This window comes from Gymnoscopelus braueri (genome assembly GCF_963280865.1).
Source record: "Gymnoscopelus braueri genome assembly, chromosome: 8".
In the NCBI taxonomy this organism is placed as follows: Eukaryota; Metazoa; Chordata; class Actinopteri; order Myctophiformes; family Myctophidae; genus Gymnoscopelus; species Gymnoscopelus braueri.
In genome coordinates, this window is record NC_137609.1 from 33,133,728 (window position 1) to 33,158,781 (window position 25,054).

Below are 25,054 nucleotides of genomic sequence, written 5' to 3' on the forward strand. Positions count from 1 at the left end.
CTCCCTACCCCCGTTTCAGCCATGCAATCACAAGCCGCGTCTCGCATCCTACGAAAACAATACTCGCTGCCTGTACCCATGTCTGAATGTCCTGTTCCTGAATTCAGACGGAATTCTGCTGCTAGTGAGTGTAGAGACCATCACATTGCACAGGTGATGCTGGGCACACAAACGCCAAAGCAGTGATGGATAATATCGCTTGTTTCGGCTGTAAACAGAGATGGGCTTTCTATGTTGTGTGGATTATAAAGGTCTCTGATCATGTTTAAAGACCTCCATTTCTTATAGCGTGAATTGTTTTTGCAAGAAAAATGCATGTGCAGACACAGGACTGGGAAGGAGAGCAGATGTGGTCACTCGGAGGTACTATTACAGGGCTTAGACATAGATAGTTTGGTCATGGACATGCCATGGACGTACTGTCATGGCTAAAATGGTGACTCTGTGCCAGCAGATCTTTTAAATGTTGGGCATCTCATCTTGATGTTAGGGAGGACATTATTACATAATTTATTGCCAGTGCATTCTAGAGTTAAAACCTGTACTCACTCACTCAATCTATTTATGGCTCTGGCTGTTTGTCATACTGTAAGTCATCACCATAATTATTGCTATCATTCATCTCCACCATCACCATAAGCGTTAATTACCCCGCCTCCACCCACACAATCATTAAGAACTGGCTGCCTGCTTATTCCGGAAGGTTTCGAAGAACGCCAGCATTCCTTTTCTGTTGTTGCTGCTGCCGCCGCCACCACCGTTGCCCTTTGAAACTCTAGTCGTTGCCGTGGCAGCCCCATTGCCATGGTAATGGCTGGTGGACGGGAAGGCATCCATGGAATTAGCCCGTTTGACCTTAGACGGGGCCACGCGCCACGTCTTGGACCTCGGAGGAGGGGTCTGAGCCACTAAACACTTCTGGTATTGGACCTGAAGGAAATTTAATAAATTTTCGTATAATAATAATAATAATAATAATACTAACTTTTTCAGCATTTCCCCCCATTTCCAGGCCTATAGCACTCATATTGTGCAATAATGAGGCTCTTACTCTTACGAAGGTGACACGTGAAAAAACATTTTTTTTTTTTTATAATACAAACTCACAACATATCACAGTGCAACTTGTTGTTAGCTTGTTTTTATCACGTGACGTCCTGGATACATTAGGCCGCTCAGAAAATGAATAGCCAAAACTATGTAAATCCAAAAGAATTCCAAAACATTTGATTAATTCCAAACCTTTTCCAGGCCTGGAAAACAGTTTTTCCAGGAATTGACCGTGGGAATCCTGTTATAATTATGTAAAACCAAGTGACAGTGAGAACACTCACCATGCATGCAGCCTGGACTGCCTCTGAAATCAGCCCAGCGTTGGGCTCACACCAGAACACATGGCTCTCAAAGCGCTGAGTTCCTCCATCTACAATCACTGCAAAGGTGCGACAATCATGGCCGACACCCAGGAAGGTCAAATAACGAACCTGACACTCCCAAAATGGCTCCTCTCTTTCCTGAGAAAGACAAACGGATACATATTCAGAAAGAGACACACATGACTCCGGTCAACAAAGCACTGTATTTAGGGTTCAAGTGGTTAACCATTAATGCAGTGGTTTTCAAACTTTCTGTGCCCAAGGCTCACCAAAGTTCTTATCACTTGCTTATTTTTGTTGTTTTGTACTAGCGCCAAATAATGCTATGTGAGCTTGTAGATCTGTTGTCTAAAAATAAAAACTTCTAACTTCTAATGACATGCCCAAAACAGCAACAGGTAGAAAGTAGTTCCAATATAGTTTTTTGGGTATAGAATTTGCCTCTATATTTACTGTATCAGTTCATTCTGTCTTCTCACAATGTACTGATAGGCCTATAGTAAATTAAAGTTACTTTTTGTATTGTTGTATATATTTCTATAATGTGTGGTTGTCACAAAATCCCAAGGCAAACCTGGTCTCATGGCACAGCAGTGTGCCTCGGCACGCCGTTTGACAGCCACTGCTTTAACGTATGTTACATTTAACAATACATTGATATCTAAAAACGCTTGAGGTATAGCAATAAGGCAGGAATGTACATGACGTACATAGAAGATATAGAAAATATTAAAACAGAATGAAACTTGAACGTCCATTGTGACAACAGTGATTACTACATCTATAGTATTACCAAGAATCAAGAAGCCACTACCGCTAGTGAGGTTAACCACTTGAACCCCAACATCCTTATTCTGGGAAAACCTTCGCAGAAAATAGCAGATCAACAAGCTCACAGCAACTATATCTAATGTAGAGAAAAAACTGAAAAGACACTAGTATAAGCGCCCTGAGGGACTCCTCTCAATAATGTATGGGGTTTAAGTGGTTAATGACAATACCTCTCCTTTCCAAAGTGACAAGATCTTGTCAGAGACTTGAATGACGATTGGTTCCCAGTCATCTTTGTCTGTGGCATTCATGATGCTTTCAATGGCTCTGTTCAGTACTTCCATGCCTACAGTATACAATCATGCACACACCACAAACAATACAAAGACAGTGGACATTCAAGAGATTCAAGAGTGGTCTGAGTCTGACCATCTCTCCATAAGAAAAACATTACACAAAGTAGCACCCTTCTCTAGGTTTCTTGCTTTGTGTGTAAAGATTTGCAGGCCTGACCTCACCAGGACGTAAATTCCTGACTAGACCTGTAAGAAGTCCTCCGATTTTACTAATCAATTAGCCACTGATTAGGTGATGATGTAATACTTAGGCTACCATGGGATTAAGATGTATGATATCCCTTTAAATCTCCTTTCTAATTCAGATTTTCCGTTTCTCTCCTAAAAATACACTTTTCCCTTAAGTTTTGAACCAGTTCAAAACCAGTATTTTTACTGAGTAGGGCCCAAAAGTATTTTAACCACACAAACCCTATTGATCGGAGTCGTCCAGGAGTCTATACTAGCCCCCCCCCCCCCCCCCCCCCCAGAAACAGATGCTTTATCAGCAGATGACTAATCATGGTGAGAATACACTGGACTCATTGAACTTCATGAGAATTAATGGCATGGAAATATTGTTTGCAGTCAGATTGCTTATTTGAAGCATCATTCAGTACAGTATGTGGAGGTTAGGTGTCTTACCCATTGCCCTGGACACTGGCAGGTTACCAATGTACTGGACCTCAAACTTCTGAACTCTCTGCCTGACAGCTTCCAGGAAATCCACTGCCATGGAGAAAAACACAACACAGCATGTGAATTGTGAAAAGCAAAATATGTCTGAAAGCAGATGTCTGTGATGTCTGTTCATCGCATTTCCAAAAGAGTCATCCATGAAGGCAACACAGTATTCAATCATCGCTATCACATAATAATAATAATAATAATAATAATAATAATAATAATAATAATAATAATAATAATAATAATAATAATAATACACTATAATAAATCATACTTTTCTTTATTTATTTGTAACGCACTTTACATTTGAAACAAATCTCAAAGAACTAGATTACTTCTAACTAGAGAAGAAGACTTAGTAAATTGAAATAAAAATAAACTTATATTCCATTACCTTGCATTGGGAGATCTTCAGGTGAAATACTTTCCATTGTCAGAGACCGTGCTAGTGATCGATTCGTGGATGCTTTTTCTGACAGTATCTGGAAGGCAGGCAGACAGGCGTGCACACACACACACACACACACACACACACACACACACACACACACACACACACACACACACACACACACACACACACACACACACACACACACACACACACACACACACACACACACGTAGTCAGTTGGAGAACACAGTCAGACTAACAAACAAACACAGTCCATGTATTTGTAAAATATACCCAATATCCTTCAGGATGTGATGTTTGGGGTGGAAAAAGACAAGACATGAATTAAAAAGTATAAAGGCCAATACATGCTCCTTCCGACGTCAGAAAATCTTCTGGTTCGGACAGGCTTTCCGAACTATAGTTCGGAGAATATGGGTTCTGAGAAACAAATCTGAAAAAGCCCCCAAAATCATAAGTTCGGAATTAAGTCAATTTGTAGTTACAGTATATCACCTTTCCAAAGAATAGTTCCCCCATCCCCCCTAGTAAATCAAACCCTGGTCACAGAGCAGCTTCACCTTCCAGGGCTATAGAGGGTCATGTGATGTGATTTGACTTATGGGCAACTCAACCATAATTGTTGTGTCATTGCCTTTGGAAATTACCCAGCTGGTCTGGGATGTCAAGTTGCCGACCTTCTGTTCCTGCATCTCTGCGTTTTAACCTCTAGGCAACTGCCAGTCCTGTGACGGCTGTGTAGCTTAAACAAGCTTCAAACATGACATACAAACCTTGGAGCACATTTCATGTAGCGCCGTGGCGATAGCTTTGGCCGGGGCGTCGCACCGAAATACATGACACTTTAGCATTAAGGTGTCTTTATCACTGGCCACAAACGCAAAGTCCCTGGATAAAACACAAAACACATGGTTGGCATCAGGGACAACACGATGAGAACATAATATGTTCAGCAGCTCTTGAATGAATAGTTTTGGATGTGGTCTCATCAAAGAATAGAATAATATTCTATTCTTTGATGAGACCACAACCAAAACTATTCATTCAAGAGCTGCTTTTAACTACATACCAGCTTGCTGCAAAATTATCTTGTTTGCACTATGGTGCTGCAGCATCCTAAAATGGATATCATTATTTTCACCTCTATATCTTTGTTGCAGAATTAAACACTAATTGACTGCCTCAGGGGTCTATACCAGGCCCCCTCCCTTTTCTACACCAAATCTTTTTGCATAAAATAGTCATCTACAAATCATCTACAATTGATGTGTTGTGACATGTTGTGAGCTTTCAGATGATATTTTCACCAAATCTTTGCCCCAGAATAGGGGCACACAGGTTCATGTGGTTGAAGGAAATGGCTTATTGTTGCCAAATCAAAGTCCATATTATGCACATATGGTATTAGATGCACATTCCTGATAAAACTCAGAAAGACTCAGACTTTTTAGCCATTATGCAAACTTTCTCTAAGTCTGCATTGCTGCAGACTTGCTGCATTGCTGCAAACTTTGCTTGAGGCAATAGCACTCAATTCAGTGTGATTTTACAGTAAAATCGGGGGATCTGGCAAGAAGTAGTTTACATGCAAGTAATGTAGCTCACATGGTGATTGATAGCACTGTGTCTGTGTTTGTAGTTGTTTGTCCTACTGTATAACTGCATGATGCCAATTTCCATAAATGTTTGATCTAATCTTATCCAACATTACTAATTTGCTTACAGACAGGGAGTGAACTATGGACTGGATTATAATGACTTTATATATGGTCGATAGCAACAGCTGCTGTGAGTTAGTGTGATGTCACAAAGTGCAGGCTTGTTCCTCATATTCATTATATTTCGAGCCCTTGGACCCTCTTCACTCATGCATTTACGCTGAACAAGAACGTTCATAAAGGTCTCTAAGGGTTCAGTGCTCAGGGTGTAGCGTAGACATTGATTGGGCTTGTAAGTACCTGAAGGTAGTTCCCCCACTTAATGCCATCCCTTAAAAGGCAGCACACACACACACACACACACGCATGCACGCGCACACACACGCACGTGCACACACGCATTATCTCTCTTTGCTGCGTTGCAACCTAAACTGCTGATGAACTAGAACAGGAACCCCCTGCTGCATTATTCACACTAAAAAGAGAACGACAGACCGACCGACAGACCGACCGACAGACCGACAGACCGACAGACAGACAGACAGACAGACAGACAGACAGACAGACAGACAGACAGACAGACAGACAGACAGAGAATGTGTGTGTGTGTGTGTGTGTGTGTGTGTGTGTGTGTGTGTGTGTGTGTGTGTGTGTGTGTGTGTGTGTGTGTGTGTGTGTGTGTGTGTGTGTGTGTGTGTATTGCAGTCAAAGAGAGCGTATGAATGACTGCGACATTTGCCAGTTAATCAGTTCTGATAAAAGAGATCCATATCACACAATGTTTTCTGATCAATTGGTTTTAATGTGGTGGATGCAGAGAAAATATTCTCTCCCAGGTGTGTGGAGAAATGGGGAATTAGCCATGCTACGTAATATTGGGCAGCACATCAAAAAGTACAATTTTATTTTAAATAGCCAGACCAAAACAACTGAGTGTTCAAATATATTTTCTTTTTTCATTTCTTTTTTTGGAGATGGCACGCCGCAGAACCCCAAACATATGAAAAAGTGAAATTTGATGTTATGGCTCCAAGGCTGATATGAAAGAATTACCTCCAATTTCCTTGGAGGAATAACATGAGGTTACTGTGGTTAATGGATGCCTCCAAGGCTAATGTACGTACAACTTGCAATGGGCCTGGTCTTCTGATGTTTGCTGTACATATTTGCCAGACCCAAGGGGTCGGGCTTACATGAGGCTGACATCATTATTATGTCACAAGTATGTAATTAAGTAAAGCTCATCATACTAGAACTTCATTCTGGGTCTGGCAGAACCAGGTCTCCTGGTCTTGTTTTATTTCCGTTTATATGATGTTTTTGCAAAGTAGTGTATAATTTGTCGATGCATTTTCACATTGTTTATTCCAGTGATTCTCAACCCTCTCTGGACCCCCTTGAAAATCTCAAAAGCGGCCCACCCATCTGTGAGCTGCATGCATTTTCAGAGCATGTTTATTTTCACTTAGCGCCTCCATATCGGTTGCAGGAAATACCACGACACAATTTTATCTGATCGATTATGAAAACTTGGACAACATCATACAGCATCTGAAATCCTATTCCTGCTGCCTTGATATTCTGCCAACAGGCCTTAGAAAAATGTTTCAAATTGCATGGCCTCAGATCTTCTACAAATTGAACATATTCCTTATCTCAGGTTTCTTCCCACAGGCACTGAAAACAGCAGTCATCACCACTGAGACTGCTCTTGTTAAAGTCAATGACATCCACCTTAAGCACAGACAGTGGCAAAATGTCAGTATTAGTATTACAAGACCTCAGTGCTGCATTTGACGACCACAACATATTACTAGACAGCTAGACATATTCAAAAATTGGGTGGGACTTTCCGGCATAGTACTAAACTGGTCTGACTACTTTGTGTATATACGTAGCTTGTAGCTACTGTAATTTCACATCTTAGCGGACAGAAATGACATGCAGAGTTCCGCAAGGATCCATTCTGGGGCCTCTACTATTATCTACATGCTCTCTCTGGCTCAGATTAAGGAAAACAACTAAATATGTTACCATAGTTATGTAGATGACACACACATTTACATAACCGTATCACCAGAGTACTATGGTCCAATTCACTGACTAAATGCATTGAACAAATCAACAATAGGATGTGCCATCATTTTCTTCAATTAAACAAAGACCAAACTGAAGCAATCATATTTTGAGGTAATGAAGACTAAAAAATTAAAATGCAGTGCCCAGCTTCAATCGGTAATGTTAAAAACCGCAAGCCAATCCAAAATCCTTGGTGCAATCTGGGAACCCAGATCCAACTGAAAATGAAAAACAGCGACCTCTGCTGTTTGTTCTATGTCTGTTGGCTCTGGGCGGAAGAAAACGTAACACCAGTGCGCAAGGAAACCGGGGTTTAGGTCTGCCTTCAGCTTTCACTTCCGGTGGGTGCCACTATGTTTTCATTCCCACTAACAATATTTCTACACGGAACACTAACACCACTTCTCCCAGAGAACATGGATCGTTTTGGTTATAAGCCCACTTGTTTCTATGATGAAAGAGTAAGTTAAAATGTGAATATCTTTCCGTGGTTTTGTCTGCTCCGCGGACGCTATTGTTAAATTAGTTTGGTTTTTTTTCGAGGGGGAAAGATCGACGGACATGTGAATCCCGCCCACTACATTTGATTGGGTAAAGCGCGGCCTGCTTCCTGATCTGAAGGCACGCCCACTTGTAGCCAATGCGCACACGTTATGACGAACCTCCCCGACAGATTCCAACGCAGTGCAGAATCTGTTCTTGAGAGATTATCCTTGGTGTAATCATGGACTCCGATCAGAATTTTAACACCTTAACACAATGACAAAATCAGCCTTATATCACCCTAAGAATATATAACGGAGTTAAGGACTTATGTCTCAACAGGATTTAGAAAAACGTGTTCATACATTCATCTTCAGACTTAACTACTGTAATGGTGTCTTTACAGGTCTCCTTAAAATATTGATCTCACGACCGACTGCAGTTGATTTAGAATGCTGCTGCCCGAGTCCTTAATAATCCAAGAAAGTGGAGCATATCAATCTCGATCTTTACACTTGCTCCCTGTATGTCAAAGAATTTATTTCAAAATACTATTGCTCATTTATAAAACATTGCATGGTTTAGCGCCAAAATACATTTCTGATTTATGTGATATCATGAATCATCCAGACCTCTCAGGTCAGCTGGGCCAGGTCTTCTTTATGTCCATAGAATCAGAAGTAAACGTGGAGAAGCAGCGTTCAGTTTTTATACACCACATATCTGTAACAAACTCCCAGAAAACTGCAGGTCTGCTGCAACTCTTTTAGATCACAGATAAAAAAAAATCTGTTTGCCGCTGACTTTTATTGAGATTGTTTTATTATTATTCTGAACTGTAATTTTGTACACTACAACATTAAATGTTGCTGTATGGTTCAGAACCATGGACAGAGCTCACCTGTCCAGCACTACTCAGCACCATGGACAGCTCCACTCTGCTCAAACCTAGCACCAAACCCACAGCTTATTGTATTATTGTGAAAAAAGCTCCTTCCTCTGCCAAGTGTCAAGTCACAAGTCCGGATTTTCATGACTTAAGTCTGACTTGTCTCAAGGTGAATCCAAATATTTAAAGAAAAACTTTCCACCTTTCCTTGACTTTGATGGAAATGAAGTCAATGAAAGAAATAAAGAATTCACAAGGACAACTTGTGTAAGGTTGGCTAATAGGATGGGTACTGTAAATACTACAGTAATAGGATTTTATGATAGGATGGGTAAATGCAGAGGACGAATTTCACATTATGTGCAAATGTACTGTGACAAATACCACAACAACAACAACAACAACTACATAATCTACATAATCATGTGATGTTGTCAGTAACTGACGTGGGTCTTATAGTGAAACCATAATTTCACTCTAATGCATTGCACTGCGGGCATGGGCATTATACAATGTCTGTCCCTCATACTCCATATCCACAACTGAAATGAAAGTTAATGCAAAAATACATGCGTGAGTGGGGAAAATGAAACATTTGGCTTGACGGCGTCAGTGAGAATGAATATGAAGTGAACTACAAGGTATGTTGCCGATCTTTTTGTGTGGCGCATCACACATGGTGACTTGTCAGACATCAAACAGCATGTCTCAGCAGAGCAACATTGCCGTAACGTCAGAACACAGGATATCCAAGCATATAATACCCCAAAAAGTAAAGTGTATATGTGTGTGTAAAATATGTCAGTGTGTAGTTATGGTTTATGGTGAAAAAATGTGAACAGAGCCATGTACAGTATAGCCAGAATTTGGCTGCCATGTTAGTTCCACAACCCTGCATCATGGTCATTTCTTAACAAATAGCCATTATATCCCAGCTCTTTAGTATGATGGTCATTTCACAACAATACAAGTGAATCTTTACAATCAACTGTTCTAGTTCTAGAGAGGTGAAAGCAAGGTGGTGACCATAGTGCAACCTGGACAGATTCTGTATAAGGCTCTGGGTGTGAAAGTAAGTAAATAAGAGTTTACCTGTCCCTGTGGTGTGGGGAGGGGCATTTCAAAACAAAAGAGAAAGTGATACATGTTACTATCATGCAGCATAGGGTCAAACACAAACAGTGGTGTCTTTTGATTCAGGAAAATGAAAATCGTCATGCAATACCAATATAAGATATCAAACACCCACCCTCACCCCTTTTCTGTTTTGTTGAGTAACAATGTTGTTCGAAGCACTTAGCTTTGACAGCAAACCTGTGTTAGTGTAAAGCTTGAGTTATACTTGGTTGCGCGCCGTGTCCTTCAGCGAAAATAGCACATCTACAAGCTAACAACACGTGTCGTGAGCTTGTAGACTGGCTATTTGCGGCGAGCGACAACTAAGTACAAATCACCCTTAAAAGCAAGCAGGCCTTTTTAGTATAACAGACAGCCATCAGTTGTGACTATGGATGAGAGGTCGAAGTGTAACCTGTTACATTGTATTATGGGATGGTACTGAGGATATTAGTATTTAGTCATATGGTGTCATCCAGTAAGCTCCCGCTGATTGTTCTCTCTGCTGATTGGCTCACCTGCCATTGTTGCAGCCAACCCCCCAGACTCGGATGTTGATGATTGGCTGACTGTGGAGAAGGGAGTGGTCTAGTGGATCCATCAGACTGAGAGTGTCCTTCTTCAGAACCAACATCATATCCTGACCCTGGATCACAGAGCGACAGAACCAGCATTGTAAATGCCGAGAGAGAGAGAGAGAGAGAGAGAGAGAGAGAGAGAGAGAGAGAGAGAGAGAGAGAGAGAGAGAGGGGGGACGGACGGACGGACGGACGGACGGACGGACGGATAGACGGGACGGATGGAAGGACTGACTGACTGACTGACTGACTGCTGACTATGAGATTCAATTCAAAGAGGCCTCACAGGTAGTTTGTGGTACTATCTGTGTAGGCCCTATAAAGAGAAGGTGCATTCGCCATCTGTTTTGAATAAGGGGTGTCATGTTTTGCAATTAATTAAACTTACATAAACTATTTAGTTTATTAAGGCTTTGTGAGTTCTATTTAAAATAAAGTATAGTTTTGGACCATGACCGAGGCGCGCCGACTCAGCAGACCTTGAGGCCAAGGAGTCGCGCCCGAGCGCCTCCAGGCGCGAGTGCCCGCGGCGACTGGCCGATGGTCTGCTAGTCGACTCAGCGCCGTCCGAGTTATGTACCGATAGGCACAGAATCGTAAATAATATTGGTGGGGACTGCGTTTGCCCCACTGACTGTGTAATTAACCTACATAGACTATTTCTGTTTTAAAGGTTTGTGATTTCTATTTGACTGTGCAGGGCAGAGGCGTCAATTCTCTGAGTCATGTTAACCGCATACCCTCGGATTTAAAATTATTTCCACTATTTCTTAATTCCATTTAAAGATGTGTTTACATTATATTTTATAACTAAGGGATAGGTACTATAAGGTTACAGGCTTGGAACCCAGTTAGCATATCTACAGTTCTGCTGTTCACACCTCCATTTTGGAAGACAATGAGCTCCCTGTTGATGGCCCAATTGCTGATGGCTCTTGGTATCAATGTGTCTTCATTAATCTTCTCACTAACTCAACAATGAGATCTCCCACTCAACTCTGTGGTTTGATGTAGGTGATCAACTCCATTGTTTAGTTTAGTGAGAATGTGTGAAGGGTTTCAGTTCTGTTGGGCAGTTTAAAAGTTTAAACCTCCTGGATATTTTGTGCTAAGTCTTGTGATCCATTCTTTTTCATGGAATCTTCTCTGTCCAATTGTCCAGCGGTCATTGTATTCCAAGCCACATACCTTTATAGCCTCAATTCCATGTGTCATAAAGTGTTGAACAATTAACAAATGGGTATCCTTTTCATTATTAATGGTATATTTATGTTGGCTTATTCTAATTGCTATGGAGTTGCTCGTCTCTCCTACATATTGTAATCCACATACTTGGCAAGTAATCAGATAAACACAATTTCTGGTGTTGTATGTGATGTTCTGTCTTAGGTTGATTATATTTTTGTTTGTCCTGTTTTTAACAGTTTGTTTTGGGCTAAAGTAGTTAGGCCTTGTCCTAATTATCTGGTTCCGTGGTTTCAATTTGCTGTGGACCAAGTGGTCTTTTAAGTTTTTGTTTCTCCTGTAGGCCGAGATTATGTTGAAGTTCTGTAAGAGGTCCCCTCCCCTGTTTTCAAAATTTCTTTTGAAAACTGACTGACTGACTGACTGACTGACTGACTGACTGACTGACTGACGGACTGACTGACTGACAGACAGACAGACAGAAACTTGGACAGATAGTGAAGGCCATACAGGTAGATGGTCTTACCTCTCCCCAGGCCCCCTGTGAGTCTCTCTCCTCTGTGTTCTTACAGTGAGACAGCTGCTGGATAACGTTGTTGACGGCCAGGCTGCTCTTCCCAGGGGTCAGTTCTTCCTCTGGGACCTCCAGCCAGCCCAGGGACCGCACTGCAAAACACTGACATTGATAGAGAGAGAAAGAGAGAAGTTTGGGGAGGACAAGTGTGTATAATGTCATTTATATGTGTTGCCACGTCCTGCCCTTGACATCTCTGGTCTGCACCTGTGCTTACCTGTCCTCCAAGTGTACCCATGTGTGAACGTGCTCTGGCTCCATTTGTCCGCATTTGGCTCCAACTCTCCACACACATTGTAACATTTGTAAAATCGTTGCGGGCAGAAACCATCTCCATATTTTTTTGTTTGTTTTTTTGTGCCCTACCTCATTCTCATCGTACAAGAGTGTCGTGCAAAAGTAGCAAAAATTGTGCTTTGCATCGCAAACACTGAAACATTTTGAAAGTGGAAGCGAGAGTCTTTGGGTTTTATAAATACTTAACCAATGACTAGTCTTAAAAAGATCTTCCTGAACTCATTCCTGAACATTGGGTCCACTCCAATGGAACACAGGTTTCATGAACAGTAACAGTTACCTAGCACCTGACAGCAACGATATGAAAATGAACAGTCGAACTGTCAGTATAGTGTTTTGTAACTGACCTAATCCTAACAGCTAACTATTCTCTCTCTGGCTCGCTCTGTTCCCCGTTGAGAACAGAGGGGTTGATAATAGAGCACCGAAGTCTGACGTAATTTACGCATCCTACGTGGGTCGCGCTTTTTTCCCCCAATCAGAATTCCCATAGACGTGTTCAATATCGTGTCAAATAAGACGACGATCAACTGACGGCGAGAAAACGCTAATGTTACCGACACCGAATTAGTTACATTTTCGCCAGAAACAGACTGTATCAAATATGAGTGACTGACTATCGTAAACGATACAGAGCCACCACCTTGACAATAGCGCCGGGACAGTTTGTTTATTTTTGGACCACAATGCTTATATGAAATGATTCTAAGATGACCCAATGTTATTCTCCATAGAGAAATTACTTCCGCGACCCAGGGGATGAACGAGTGACATCAGGACTTCGGTGCTCTATAGATCAATGAATAATAGTAGTAGCAGTGGTTGGGTTGGTACCTTGGAATCAGGGTCAAGGCCGCTGGTGAAGTAATCGTCATGCCAGGAGGACCTGTAATGAGCAGGAAGAGGAGATGACATGTACACAGTCAAGGATAATTCATGTGGTGTCATTCATGCATTGCGGGTATCAGAGCTCCATTAAATCCTAGGCTCCAATGCTCCGATCCCGACGACCTTTGATGCGTGTCACTCCTCGTCTCTCTCTCCCCATTTTCTGTCTTATCTACTGTATAATATCAATAAAGGCCACACACAAAAAAATATTTGGACACCTTATTTGAAAAGTAATCATGTAGATCCCAAGAGTCAAGATCCACATGGGAATGGGGTGGCTTCATGGCGATCTCAGACTTCATGTGGTCAACCTGTGATGTCAGTCTTCTATGATGTATCTATGATGTACAGTATGACTCCATATTTGGGCACGTTTTCAGCCAGATGCGAGCCACATTGTCTTGTTTAAATATAACAAGACCAGGAGACCTGGTTCTGCCAGACCCAGACTTCACATGACGTGTCAGCCTGTGTCTATGCCCATGTATGGACGAAAGGGGGACAGACTTTTATGGCTGGGGCCTAAGGACAAAGTGACCAAAACCTGTTTTTTGCCCATGTATGGAGAAAACAGGTACAAAACATGCCCATGTATGGACGAAAGGGGGACAAACTTTTATGGCTGGGGCCTAAGGACAAAGTGACCAAAACCTGTTTTTTGCCCATGTATGGGGAAAAGAGGTACAAAACATGCCCGTGTATGGACGAAAGGGGGACAGACTTTTATGGCTGGGGCCTAAGGACAAAGTGACCATGCCCATATATGGACGAAACAGGTACAAAGCCTCATGTAAGCCGACCCCTTGGGTCTGGCAAAAATATATAAAACATTTGTGAAGGGACAACATGTGGAGGTGCGTACTACTATACTACTGACCAGTTCAGCAGTTTGTATTAGCTCCGGACACACCCTATACAAAGACACACACGTTCACAGACCATCCCTCAGTGGTGTAAAGTAACTAAGTACATGTACTCAAGTACTGTACTTAACCCTAGAACACTAACGTTGGGTGGGGTGGGCTTGTTTCCCTGGCCCCATCTCTGGTTTTTGGGTGATTGGGTGATTTTCACCCGACGTTAGTGATAGAGAGTAAAATAAATCGTGTGGGCTCTCCCACAGTTGTCAGTCATGCAGAGAGACTGTGCCTTTGCTGGACAAGGCTCACATGTCCCAGAAATGAATGGGTGGACCAAAGAAAAAGTTCCCAGCTCCATTATTTATTTATTTTAGGAATTCTGTGTTAACAATTCCCACATTTTTCACAGATTTTGCCTACATGAGGTCTTATTATGGTATTACTTTTTTATAGGGCCCCCCCATGATGTTTTTCATTTTTTGTGATATTTTATATTGAAAGAGTACCTCAATTTGCCATGTATTGTTGCACTTTAATATATTTTGATGAGAAGTATTTTTTATGGAATATATTATATTGGGTAAAATATACCCAAGGTTAGTGATGGTGTGATAATATTCAACGTTAGTGTTCTAGGGTAGTAAAACATGTGAGTACTTTTTCCACCACTGCCATCCCTCTTATAGACCGGATGACGTTAGAAAGAAAAACACTGCATTGCATGGATGAGTGCCAGGCGCCTCCTATACTCTTCTTAATTGGAACAACACTGATGCCATTTCAGCAGAACTGTGTCCTAAAACATACTTAAATGCTAATGTTAGGAAAAAGTGGGGTGATGTGAAACGGGAGGGTATTAAAATAAAGCATGCGTTTTCGATAAACCTAAATGCCAGCTTTTTTTAATCCCATAATGCTCTAGACCAGGAAGAGCTGTGCGTGCGCGTGTGTGTGCGTGCGTGCGTGTGTGTGTGTGTGTGCGCGCGTGTTAGACACCTGTCTTCTACAGATGACACTGACCTCTCAGTTTGTCTTTCGGTCAGTCCGTTGGAGCCAGCCTCCTCCTGGCTCTGACCGCACAAGGGAAACACAGGAAAACATACATGCTGTAAACCAGGGATCTTCAACGTTTTTCAGGCCAAGGACCCCTTAACTGAGAGATAGATGAAGCCGGGACCCACCACTACATTGTTGTCTCCGCCAGGCCGAAAGGCATGGCGAGAGAGTATGTTTTGCCCCCTGTCCGTCCGTCCGTGTGTGTGTGTGTGTGTGTGTGTGTCCGTCCGTGTGTCCGTCATTCTGTCATTTTGTGTACAGCTAATCTCCGGCACCGTTGGCTTGATCGCAACGAAACTGTGCACACACACTCCCTGGATGCCAGAGCAGAACCTCTGCCCCAAATTTTTCAAATTAACCTTTTATAGCGCCACCAGGAGGCCGCTTTTTGCAAAACACACTTCTTGACAGTACTCCTACAGATTTTATCCAAACATCACGCAAATCAGTACACAGTATCTCTATAGTCATGTGATCAACACGGATCTGTCCAATTTTCCATATTTCATCCTGATTGGCTAAGGTTGGCTTCCAAAGTTTGCAGGATTGCTCCGTTTTCAACAAAATGCCTCAAATCATGAACGCAGCTTGCGATTTCCGTGAGATTTCACACGCACATTCCCACTAGGCCGAGGAAGAAATGCCACTTGAAAATGTTCAAATCAGCCTCATGGTGGCGCTATAAATGGACGATTTATGTTTTTAACTATAACTGCACCGATCTGCATGAAACTTTGCACGCACACTCCCTAGAGGCCAAGGAAAAACAACTGACCTGCATTTTTCACATTTGCCACATCGGTACACTTGATCTCTATAGTCATGTGATCACGATGATGTGATCACGATGGATCTTTTAAAATTTTCATATTCCATCCTGATTGGCTAACATTGACATCTAAAGTTTGCAGGAGTGGCCCGTTTTGAACAAAATGCCACAAATCATGAATGCAGCGTCCGATTGCGACACTTTGCACGCACATCGGCACTACATTGAAGAACAAATGCCACCCTTTTAACATTGCCCTATTATAGCGCCACCATGAGGCCAATTTTGCAACACTTTTCTTTTTTATATTACTCCTACAAATTCAAACATCATGCAAATCGGTAGTCAAGTGATCAAGATGGTTCCATCCAATTTTTCATATTCCATCCTGATTGGCAAATTCCGAACATTGCTGCCCCACAATAACCTACCTGACCTGGCGGAGACCTGTGCTCCAAGGAGCACTTTTTCTAGTTTACAATTGTGTTGCAGACTAAACGTTTTCATAGATTTCATAGATAGCTTCCTTGACTATCATCAGTGTTAACATTCGTGTAAATCCAGGTATTTTGTTCATTTCAGACATTTAACCATTTAAAACCTTCAATATTTAGTGCTTGATTTTACTCTTTTTCCCCTCTACACCAAACCTCCTTGCCGAAAATAGCCGATCTACAAGCTTGTAGATCTGTAGATCGACTAATGTTCCCCACAGAATAGGGATGCTAGGGTTCAAGTGGTTAATGTAAAACAAAACATCCTATCACACAAAGATTTGGCAGACCCCCTATAGCTCTGAAGACCCCCTCGAGGTCCGGGACCCCCTGTTGAAGACCCCTGATGTAAACGTTTAAATGAAATGACGCGTGTCAACTCTCTCCAGGAAGTACAGTGTCCCGGAATCTAACCTGTGCAATGCATTGTGCGTTGCTGAAATATTTACATTCATGAGCTTGTAGATCTGCAATTTTTGCTGTTATGAAAAATATAGCAATAATAAATTAAAGATAAAGCTGTTAACCCACAGAGGTTTTAGGATCCACAGGTTTTGTTTTTGGTTTTTTTCCTGAAAAGTCACAGTTTTGGACATACAAGGTTTCCACCCGACAGTGACAATATATCATATTGTCTGAGTTGCGTTTTGAGTGTCACTGACACTGTATGATGATCTCACCTCTGCATTGTGTTGTGTGTCCTGCTGTATAGCCTGGATGTTGGGGTGCTGCCACTGGGTGGCGCCAGTGGGGATGTGCCAGTAGTAGGTACCAGTAGCATCTCTGATGGTCCGCCAGCCTGACGGCAGGTCAGGGTCAACTGCTAGGTTCTGGTCGGCCCAAATATTATCTGGAAAGATAGGGAGACATGCAGACAATTATGGGGTGAGATTTAACCACTTAAACCCCAGCCTCGGTATTAGCATTTACACTAGCATTGAGCCCTGAGGGACTCCGGTTACCCATATGGGGTTTAAGTGGTTAAACAAAAGAAACAGGGGGACGGAAAGAGATGGGGCACAAAAGTGCTTCGCAACAACGAAACAAAAATAAGGCAAAAGCAGGGAAGAAGCAAGCACATGTGCCTTGCAGCCTTTTGGGTTTGAGCTGGAGACAATTGGGGGACATGAGTGTTTGTTTGTTTGTTATTTTATAACGAACACAGTAACATTAGCTTGACATTAGTCATTGACCAGGAGGTAGCTAAGTGAGTATCATCAGTTTAAAGCCACGCCTCGTGTATCATGGATCTGGCGGTTGCGTTGTGAACTTATGCATTGGGGGAAAATGATAAAACATTTTAGAAAAAAAATTATTGAAAATATTTTGAAAATTCTTAGACATTCTTTGAAATGTTTTTATGTTTTTGAACATTTTGGCCTGACATGCCCAAAACAGGGACACTATGTTTAAAGTGGTTAAACTATCAAGGCCTGTATCCCTTTGTCCTTGCCTCTACATCCATATATCTTGTGTGACGTCATCTTCTGCCCCATCCACTCCTCTCATGCCCTTGTTTTGCCTCCTCTCCTATTTCAGTCACGTGCGGGACAAACATACGTATATGAAGGTCAATGTGTGGGTGTGTGTGTGGGGGTGTGCGTGTGTGCGTGTGTGCGTGGGTGTGTGGGTGCGTGCGTGCGACAACCATTTTAACATTCCACTGACCCGGGCGGATGTAGACAGATGGAGAAAGAGGAAGGGGGGAGGGAGGAAGCAAGCGGTGTGACGAGGCAGGGATCAAGGGATAGAGAGAGGGAGAGAGAGAGAAACAGAAACAGGTCAATAGTGACGCGGGATGCAGATGATGCACGTGTTTGTGTAGAGAGAGAGAAGGAGAGGAGAGAGGGAGATGTTCTATTCTACACAACTGTAGAACATTTCTATGTCTATGTCTATTCTATTCTCTTCTATTCTATTCTATTCTATTCTATTCTATTCTATTCTATTCCTCCTCTCCTCTCCTCTCCTCTCCTCTCCTCTCCTCTCCTCTCCTCTCCTCTCCTCTCCTCTCCTCTCCTCTCCTCTCCTCTATACAGTCATAATTGCTGATCAGGTTTTAGATGTGTGTGTGTGTGTGTGTGTGTGTGTGTGTGCACGCCGCACACACACACACACACACACACACACACACACACACACACACACACACACACACACACACACACACACACACACACATCTAAGTGTGTGTGTGTGTGTGTGCGTGTGCGTGTGCGTGTGCGTGTGCGTGTGCGTGTGCGTGTGCGTGTGCGTGTGCGTGTGCGTGTGCGTGTGCATGTGCGTGTGCATGCTCTGTGGTTTCATATGATTCCATTCAATAATCCCTGTGTGGTCATTATGGCTCACTAACTGGCTGGTTGACTGAATAATGTTCTTATCTCTTCAAGCTTTGCATCTTTCCATCTCTTTGTCTTTCCTTCTCTTTCTCTCTGCTGCACCTTATCTTTGTCCATCTCTCTCTGTCTCTCATTGTCTTTGCCTTTTCAACCGTCTCTGACTCTCATTGTCTTTGTCTTTTCATCTGTCTCTGTCTTTCCATGTCTCTGTCTCTCATTGTCTTTGTCTTTTCATCTGTCTCTGTCTCTCATTGTCTTTGTCTTTCCATGTCTCTCTGTTTAAGTTTATTAAAGGATCCCCATTAGAGACCCATGAATGAGCCTATACTCTCTTCCTGGGGCCCTGAACAAAGCAAATACATTACAGACAAGCAATAAACGATGCACATTAAAGTATAAAAACAATTAAAAAAAATTATACAGAAAGACCAATTAACATTAAAATAAAAATAAAAAGTCCAGTTAAATTAAACAAATACACAAATAACAGTTACTTGGGAAGATATCTCTTGATGTATTTAAAAAAAAAGTAATTTTGCTATGTATTGTGCAGGGGTAGAGTGGCCGGTAGAGCGGCCGGATGGGAACCGCGAGGTTCCAAGTTCGATCCCGGGCTCCCCCAGAGTTAGTGTCGAAGGGTCCTTGAGCAAGACGCTGAACCCCTAATTGCTCCCGATGAGCAGGTTGGTGCCTTGCATGGTTTCCTCCCGCCATCGGTGTATGAATGTATATAAATGCACCATTTACCATTTATTGTAGATAAGATGTTTTGGGGCAGAGAAATCCAGAGTGCTATTGACCTATATAGTAAGTTTGAGAAAATGTGTTCTTGACGATGGGAGTAGCAGCTCCTCTAGTGCTGTAACCATGGTGAGCCAAGCTGGATGGGTTATTGGTGCTAAGGATGTTCCGCAGTAGCATTAGAAGACACAAAGACCATTTCTGTTCAACCATCAGCCATGCCAGATGTTCATAGCTAATGCATGTTTTGTATGAACAGCCATAGTGCCAGACGGGCCGTTTATTTTGATCAACCTCAAACTTTTTCAAATCATATTTTGCAGCTGGTGACCAGATTACAGGGCTGTATTGTAAATTTCATCTCCATATCTTTGTCTCTTTATCTCTCTCTGTCTCTCCATCTCTGTCTTTTGCTCTCTGTTACTTTCTGTGTACTTTGTTACTTAGGGCCGGGCAGTTAACCGAAAATATATCGAAACTGACTGACTTAATCTTGCTCATGTAGGTTAATCGAATAATCGAGAATCAGTTTTTTTTATATATACATACATACGAAAATAGATGGTCTACAAGCTCACAACGCGTCGCTTCCTGACACATAGAGAGCTTGTAGATCTGCTATTTTCAACATTAAAAAACAAAATTGTTCATTAATCGTAAATTAATTGAGGCAAAGTTTGAATGATAATCGTGATATTGATTTGAGGTCATATTACCCAGCCCTAACGTTGTCTCTCTAGATGTGTCCGTCTTTGTGGAGGACAGTGTTATTTATAGACCAGTGATATCTGTACATGTCAGCCCAATGCTCAGGAGAGGTTAAGGTTACATTTACACTATTTCTATTCCGTTCTAGCTCGTATAATCCACGCTACTAGGCCTACTACTAGAAAAGTAGAGACAGACCTCTGCGAACAATGCAGCACCAATGAGCTCTGAAATCACAAAAATGGCTTTGCCTATAGCGTTCAAAACTACAGAACTGCAACCACATTAATAGATTAATCAAACTATCAATAATATTAGCTAATTGCAAGAAACTGCCAAAGTTTTTGCCATTTTCTCTGGGAGCAAGAATACTGTGCAAGAATACTGTGCTCATTTTGATGACAAATCCATCCAGGTTGGCTGCGTATATTTGGCTGTATTTTTTACATTTTACATTTGTATCATGACTTTTTAGAGATGTATAGACACATTTATTTGAAATCTGAGATGAAGTCTCTGTGGGAAAAAGTCTGAATTCTGAGATTAAAGTGTGTGGGAAAGATATTCCCTATCATCATTATAGTATTTCCATGCCTGAACTCCACGTGTTTAAACGGTGGCCAGAAAGGACAAACATGATTAATGTTGAAGCATTAAAACCCTTTAAATTAATTAATCTGTTAACATGATGAAGCTGAAATTCTGTTTGCTCTTCTATTCCATTTCCAGGTCTGCCTGTCTGCTGTTGTCCCCACTGAAGAAAAACAAACGCAACTGCTGCCATGACAACAGCATGTTCTATGGCAATCCCCCACGTCAACAAAAACATCACTTCCTGCACAAGAACACGTTATGTCAGGTCAGCATGGGCCTTGAGATGCTGAAGGACAAAATGCTTTGATGGCTCCCTTTTCCTCATATTGTCTGTCATTCATTGTGTCATTGCTACTGCTGTTATACTGTATACTGTAGGAAGAGTTGCAGCCTCTAATACTTCTATGGCACAACATTATATCATCTTTATCACTACGTACTTCTGTGTTGTCAGAATCAGAATCAATGTTATCTGGAAGCAAGAGTATATAACTGGTGGAATTTTGTACTTTATTGCAAAACGTGTATATCCCTCGCTTCTTTTGTTTTTATGTATTTATTGCTTAATAAAGTTGTTTGTTTTGTTTATGTAAATCCTCGTACATTGAGTATCTAGAAAAGAGCTCCATATGTTTGATGTATTATTATTATTATTACAATAGTTGATAGTAATTTTATGTGTTGTGAGCTCATAGATCTGCTATTTTTGGCGAACAACAATGTCATATGATCAAGTATAAATTAGGCTTAAAGAGATAGTAAAACCTTTGCTTTGCTCAGAAAGTCAGCCCACTTGTCAGTTTGTCAGTCAGTCAGCTGGGTTAGATCTGTGTCAGTCAGTAAATCAGTCATTGGATCAGTAGGTCAAGGACAAAGACCTCTCCATTGTCCTTCATTCTCAGTCTAACCACCTAACCATGCTTTCTGTCATTTTACAAAACTCTGCCATAGCTCTCTCTGTCTCTCTCCCTTTCTCTCTCTTTATCCGGTCGACCTTAGACCTTCAGATAGTTTAGTTACGATAGAGTAGTTTTCACAATAACAAAGGCGGCAGACACCAAAATTGTTTCATTTTCTTTGCTGGTCTCTCACTCAGTTTGTCTCTGTTCCTCCGTCATCATCATACGTGACATTATGTTTAGTGTTAAGTCTTATATCTATGCACAATCATAGTTAATCATAGTTCCGGCCACTCCCACATTCCCTCCACCTCACTCTGTTCCATCTACACACCTCACCTGTTCCCACTCCCTTATCAGCCATGCTGTTCCCTGGTCATCTACACACCTGTTCCCACTCCCTTATCAGCCCTGCTGTTTCCTGATCATCTACACACCTGTTCCCTGCTCATCTCCATAGCCTGGTTCCAGACCATAGACCCCGCCCACTCTCTGAGTGGACTGCCTCTTGGTCTGGTGTTGTAAATGTGAACCTAGGATTTATTCAGTACACAATGTATTGTCCAATGAGAGTCGGAGGTGGGGGTGGGGATCCCTTAGGATAGGTTTAGTCTAATCTCCCCCCTTGTAATTGCCTACACTGGAGCCAATGTCAGACTGAAGCTCCACCCAGCTTCAGTCTGATAATCAGGCTACATGTACACACCTGTTCCCACTCCCTTATCATCACCTTTTCCCTGCTCATCTACACACCTGTTCCCACTCCCTCATTATCACCTGTTCCCACTCCCTCATTATCACCTGTTCCCACTCCCTCATCAGCCCTGCTGTTCGCTACTCATCTACACACCTGTTCCCCTTCCCTCATCAGACCTGCTGTTCCTTGCTCATCTACACACCTGTTCCCACTCCCTCATCTACACACCTGTTCCCCTTCCCTCATCAGCCCTGCTGTTCCCTGCTCATCTACACACCTGTTCCCGCTCCCTCATCTACACACCTGTTCCCCTTCCCTCATCAGCCCTGCTGTTCCCTGCTCATCTACACACCTGTTCCCACTCCCTTATCAGCCCTGCTGTTCCCTGCTCATCTACACACCTGTTCTCGCTCCCTCATCTACACACCTGTTCCCACTCCCTCATCTACACACCTGTTCCTCCTCCCTCATCAGCCCTACTGTTCGCTACTCATCTACACACCTGTTCCCCTTCCCTCATCAGCCCTGTGGTCCCTGCTCATCTACACACCTGTTCCCCTTCCCTCATCTACACACCTGTTCCCGTTCCCTCATCAGCACTGCTGTTCCCTGCTCATCTACTCCCTACAGGTTCAGTTTTTTGTCCCTGTGTGGAGTTCCGTCTCCAGATCTTGACTTATGTTTTTGACCTTCTGCCTGTCTCTGGATTTCTGGATTATTGCCTGCTCCCTTTGGTATTGTTTGCCTGTAGGGACCACCTACATGTGTTTGACCCCTGCCTGAGTCACCACATCATAAGCCTTGTCCGCTTCGGTTGTTGGTTTAATAAATTCAAATTGTTTGAACTTGCTCTGCCTCCGGTGTTGTTCTGCTCTTGGGTCCTATACTCTCCTACTGACACACACACACATCGTAACACATTATACAGTTTGTACTGTATAGTTTTATAGTGTAAGTTCTCATGTATAGTGTTAGAAGTTGTATATCTACTCACCATCATAGTTGACTATGATAATGGCCAGCATATAATCCTTCCCCAGCATGACTCCGTCCAGCAGTGCGTGTGCACGTGCGTGCGTGCGTGTGTTCCAATCCGCTGTCCTCTGCTAGCTCTTTACACATCACACTCACACTGTCTCCCCACACTACACTCTCTCTCTCTCTCTCTCTCTCTCTCTCTCTCTCTCTCTCTCTCTCTTTTTTCTTCTCTTCTTTCTCTCACAAACTCTGTCACAGCAGCAAATGGCTAGAGGCCTGTTCGCATGCCGATGTTCTTAATTCCACTCTGTCTATATTAATCTACTGGGATGGGAGTGTGTCTCTATCTTGCAACCTGTCCCTCATACCTCCATCAGTTCTCTTCTTTCTCTCTGTCTCTCTGTTACAGGATAAACAATGAAACAGAAACCAGCAAACCTCTGCTGCCTACCGGTGCTTTCTTTCTTTTCCCCTGTTCCCCTCCTCTTTCTCTCTCTCTCTCTCGCTCCCCCTCACCGTCCCGTTCTCTCTGTATTGCGTGGAGCACCACTCCCTCCCTCCCTCCCTCTCGCCTTCTCTTCTCTCCTCCTCCCTGTGACGTAGTCCCCCCCCCCATCTCTGTGATACACAGCATCACTGACTACAATCTTTAACCACTTAAAGCCCATATGGGTAACAGGAGTCCTCAGGGCTCAATGTTGGTGTCTTTTCTGTTTTCTGTTATTGTGGGGAAGAGCTTTGGCTGAAAATAGCCGATTGACAAGCTCACAACGCGACGCAGCGCGTCCGATGCTGGGGTTCAAGTGGTTATCCTTTAATTCTCAGGTATTCCTAATTAGTTTTCAAGCTCATTTTATTGTGATGAAAGACCAATGTTGCCAGAGATCTATAGTAGGCTAAATTGTTTGATAAGACGCATAATAATTTTAGTAGTTGATTTACTGAAGGAATGTTATGGTTATTAGCAAGCAAAAAGAGTTTATCTATCTTAAAGAGATATGTACATGTCATGATTTGTACCCCCCCAACTGTGGAGGGTTATTATCATTATTATTGTTGTTGTTGTATCATCATCATTCATCATGTATTAATTACAGTATAATACTGAGGATTAATAAGAGGATAGATATAATATATATTTCAGTGCTTCGCTGGGCCAGTGAGGGGCACTGTGTACCGGTTGCCATGGGCAACAGAGTGGAGGAGGAGAGAAGAGAGTAGAGGTGATGAGGAGTGACGATGCATGCATCGTCATGGTAACCTGTGAATTAAAGGGAAGGTTGTGGAATTGTAGAAACCTGTCACACTGGTCACAAACTGATCCCCTCTCTTACATGGTGTGTTCACATTTTTATCACACAATACATTTGTAATTCGTAACTAATATTTCCATGTTTGATTGCTGACTTATACAATACAATACCATACAAGAACCAGTTACTGTATGGTAGTAGATCTATATTATGTAGCCTAAATGTAATTTAGATAGCATGTTATTTAGACAGATACCAGGTTAATTTGTTGACCTGGCATCCTACAGTTTAGTTTCAATGTACAGAGATTATTTGTATTTATTTATATTATA

General features: G+C 42.3%; 1 protein-coding gene across 1 annotated transcript; it reads right to left on the reverse strand.

The window, feature by feature from the left end:
- Positions 1-672: 672 nt before the first annotated feature.
- Positions 673-23,593, reverse strand: apbb3 (amyloid beta (A4) precursor protein-binding, family B, member 3; the record flags this gene model as incomplete). The annotated part of the gene is made up of 12 exons (XM_080435218.1): positions 23,486-23,593; positions 17,194-17,363; positions 15,215-15,264; positions 13,278-13,329; positions 12,099-12,248; positions 10,328-10,455; positions 4,358-4,472; positions 3,564-3,651; positions 3,128-3,211; positions 2,378-2,493; positions 1,335-1,514; positions 673-930 (listed from the first exon to the last, which is right to left on the reverse strand). The coding sequence occupies exons 1-12, from the start codon at positions 23,532-23,534 to the stop codon at positions 673-675; spliced, it is 1,440 nt and encodes a 479-aa protein (XP_080291344.1). The 5' UTR covers positions 23,535-23,593.
- Between the last annotated feature and the right edge of the window lie 1,461 nt (positions 23,594-25,054).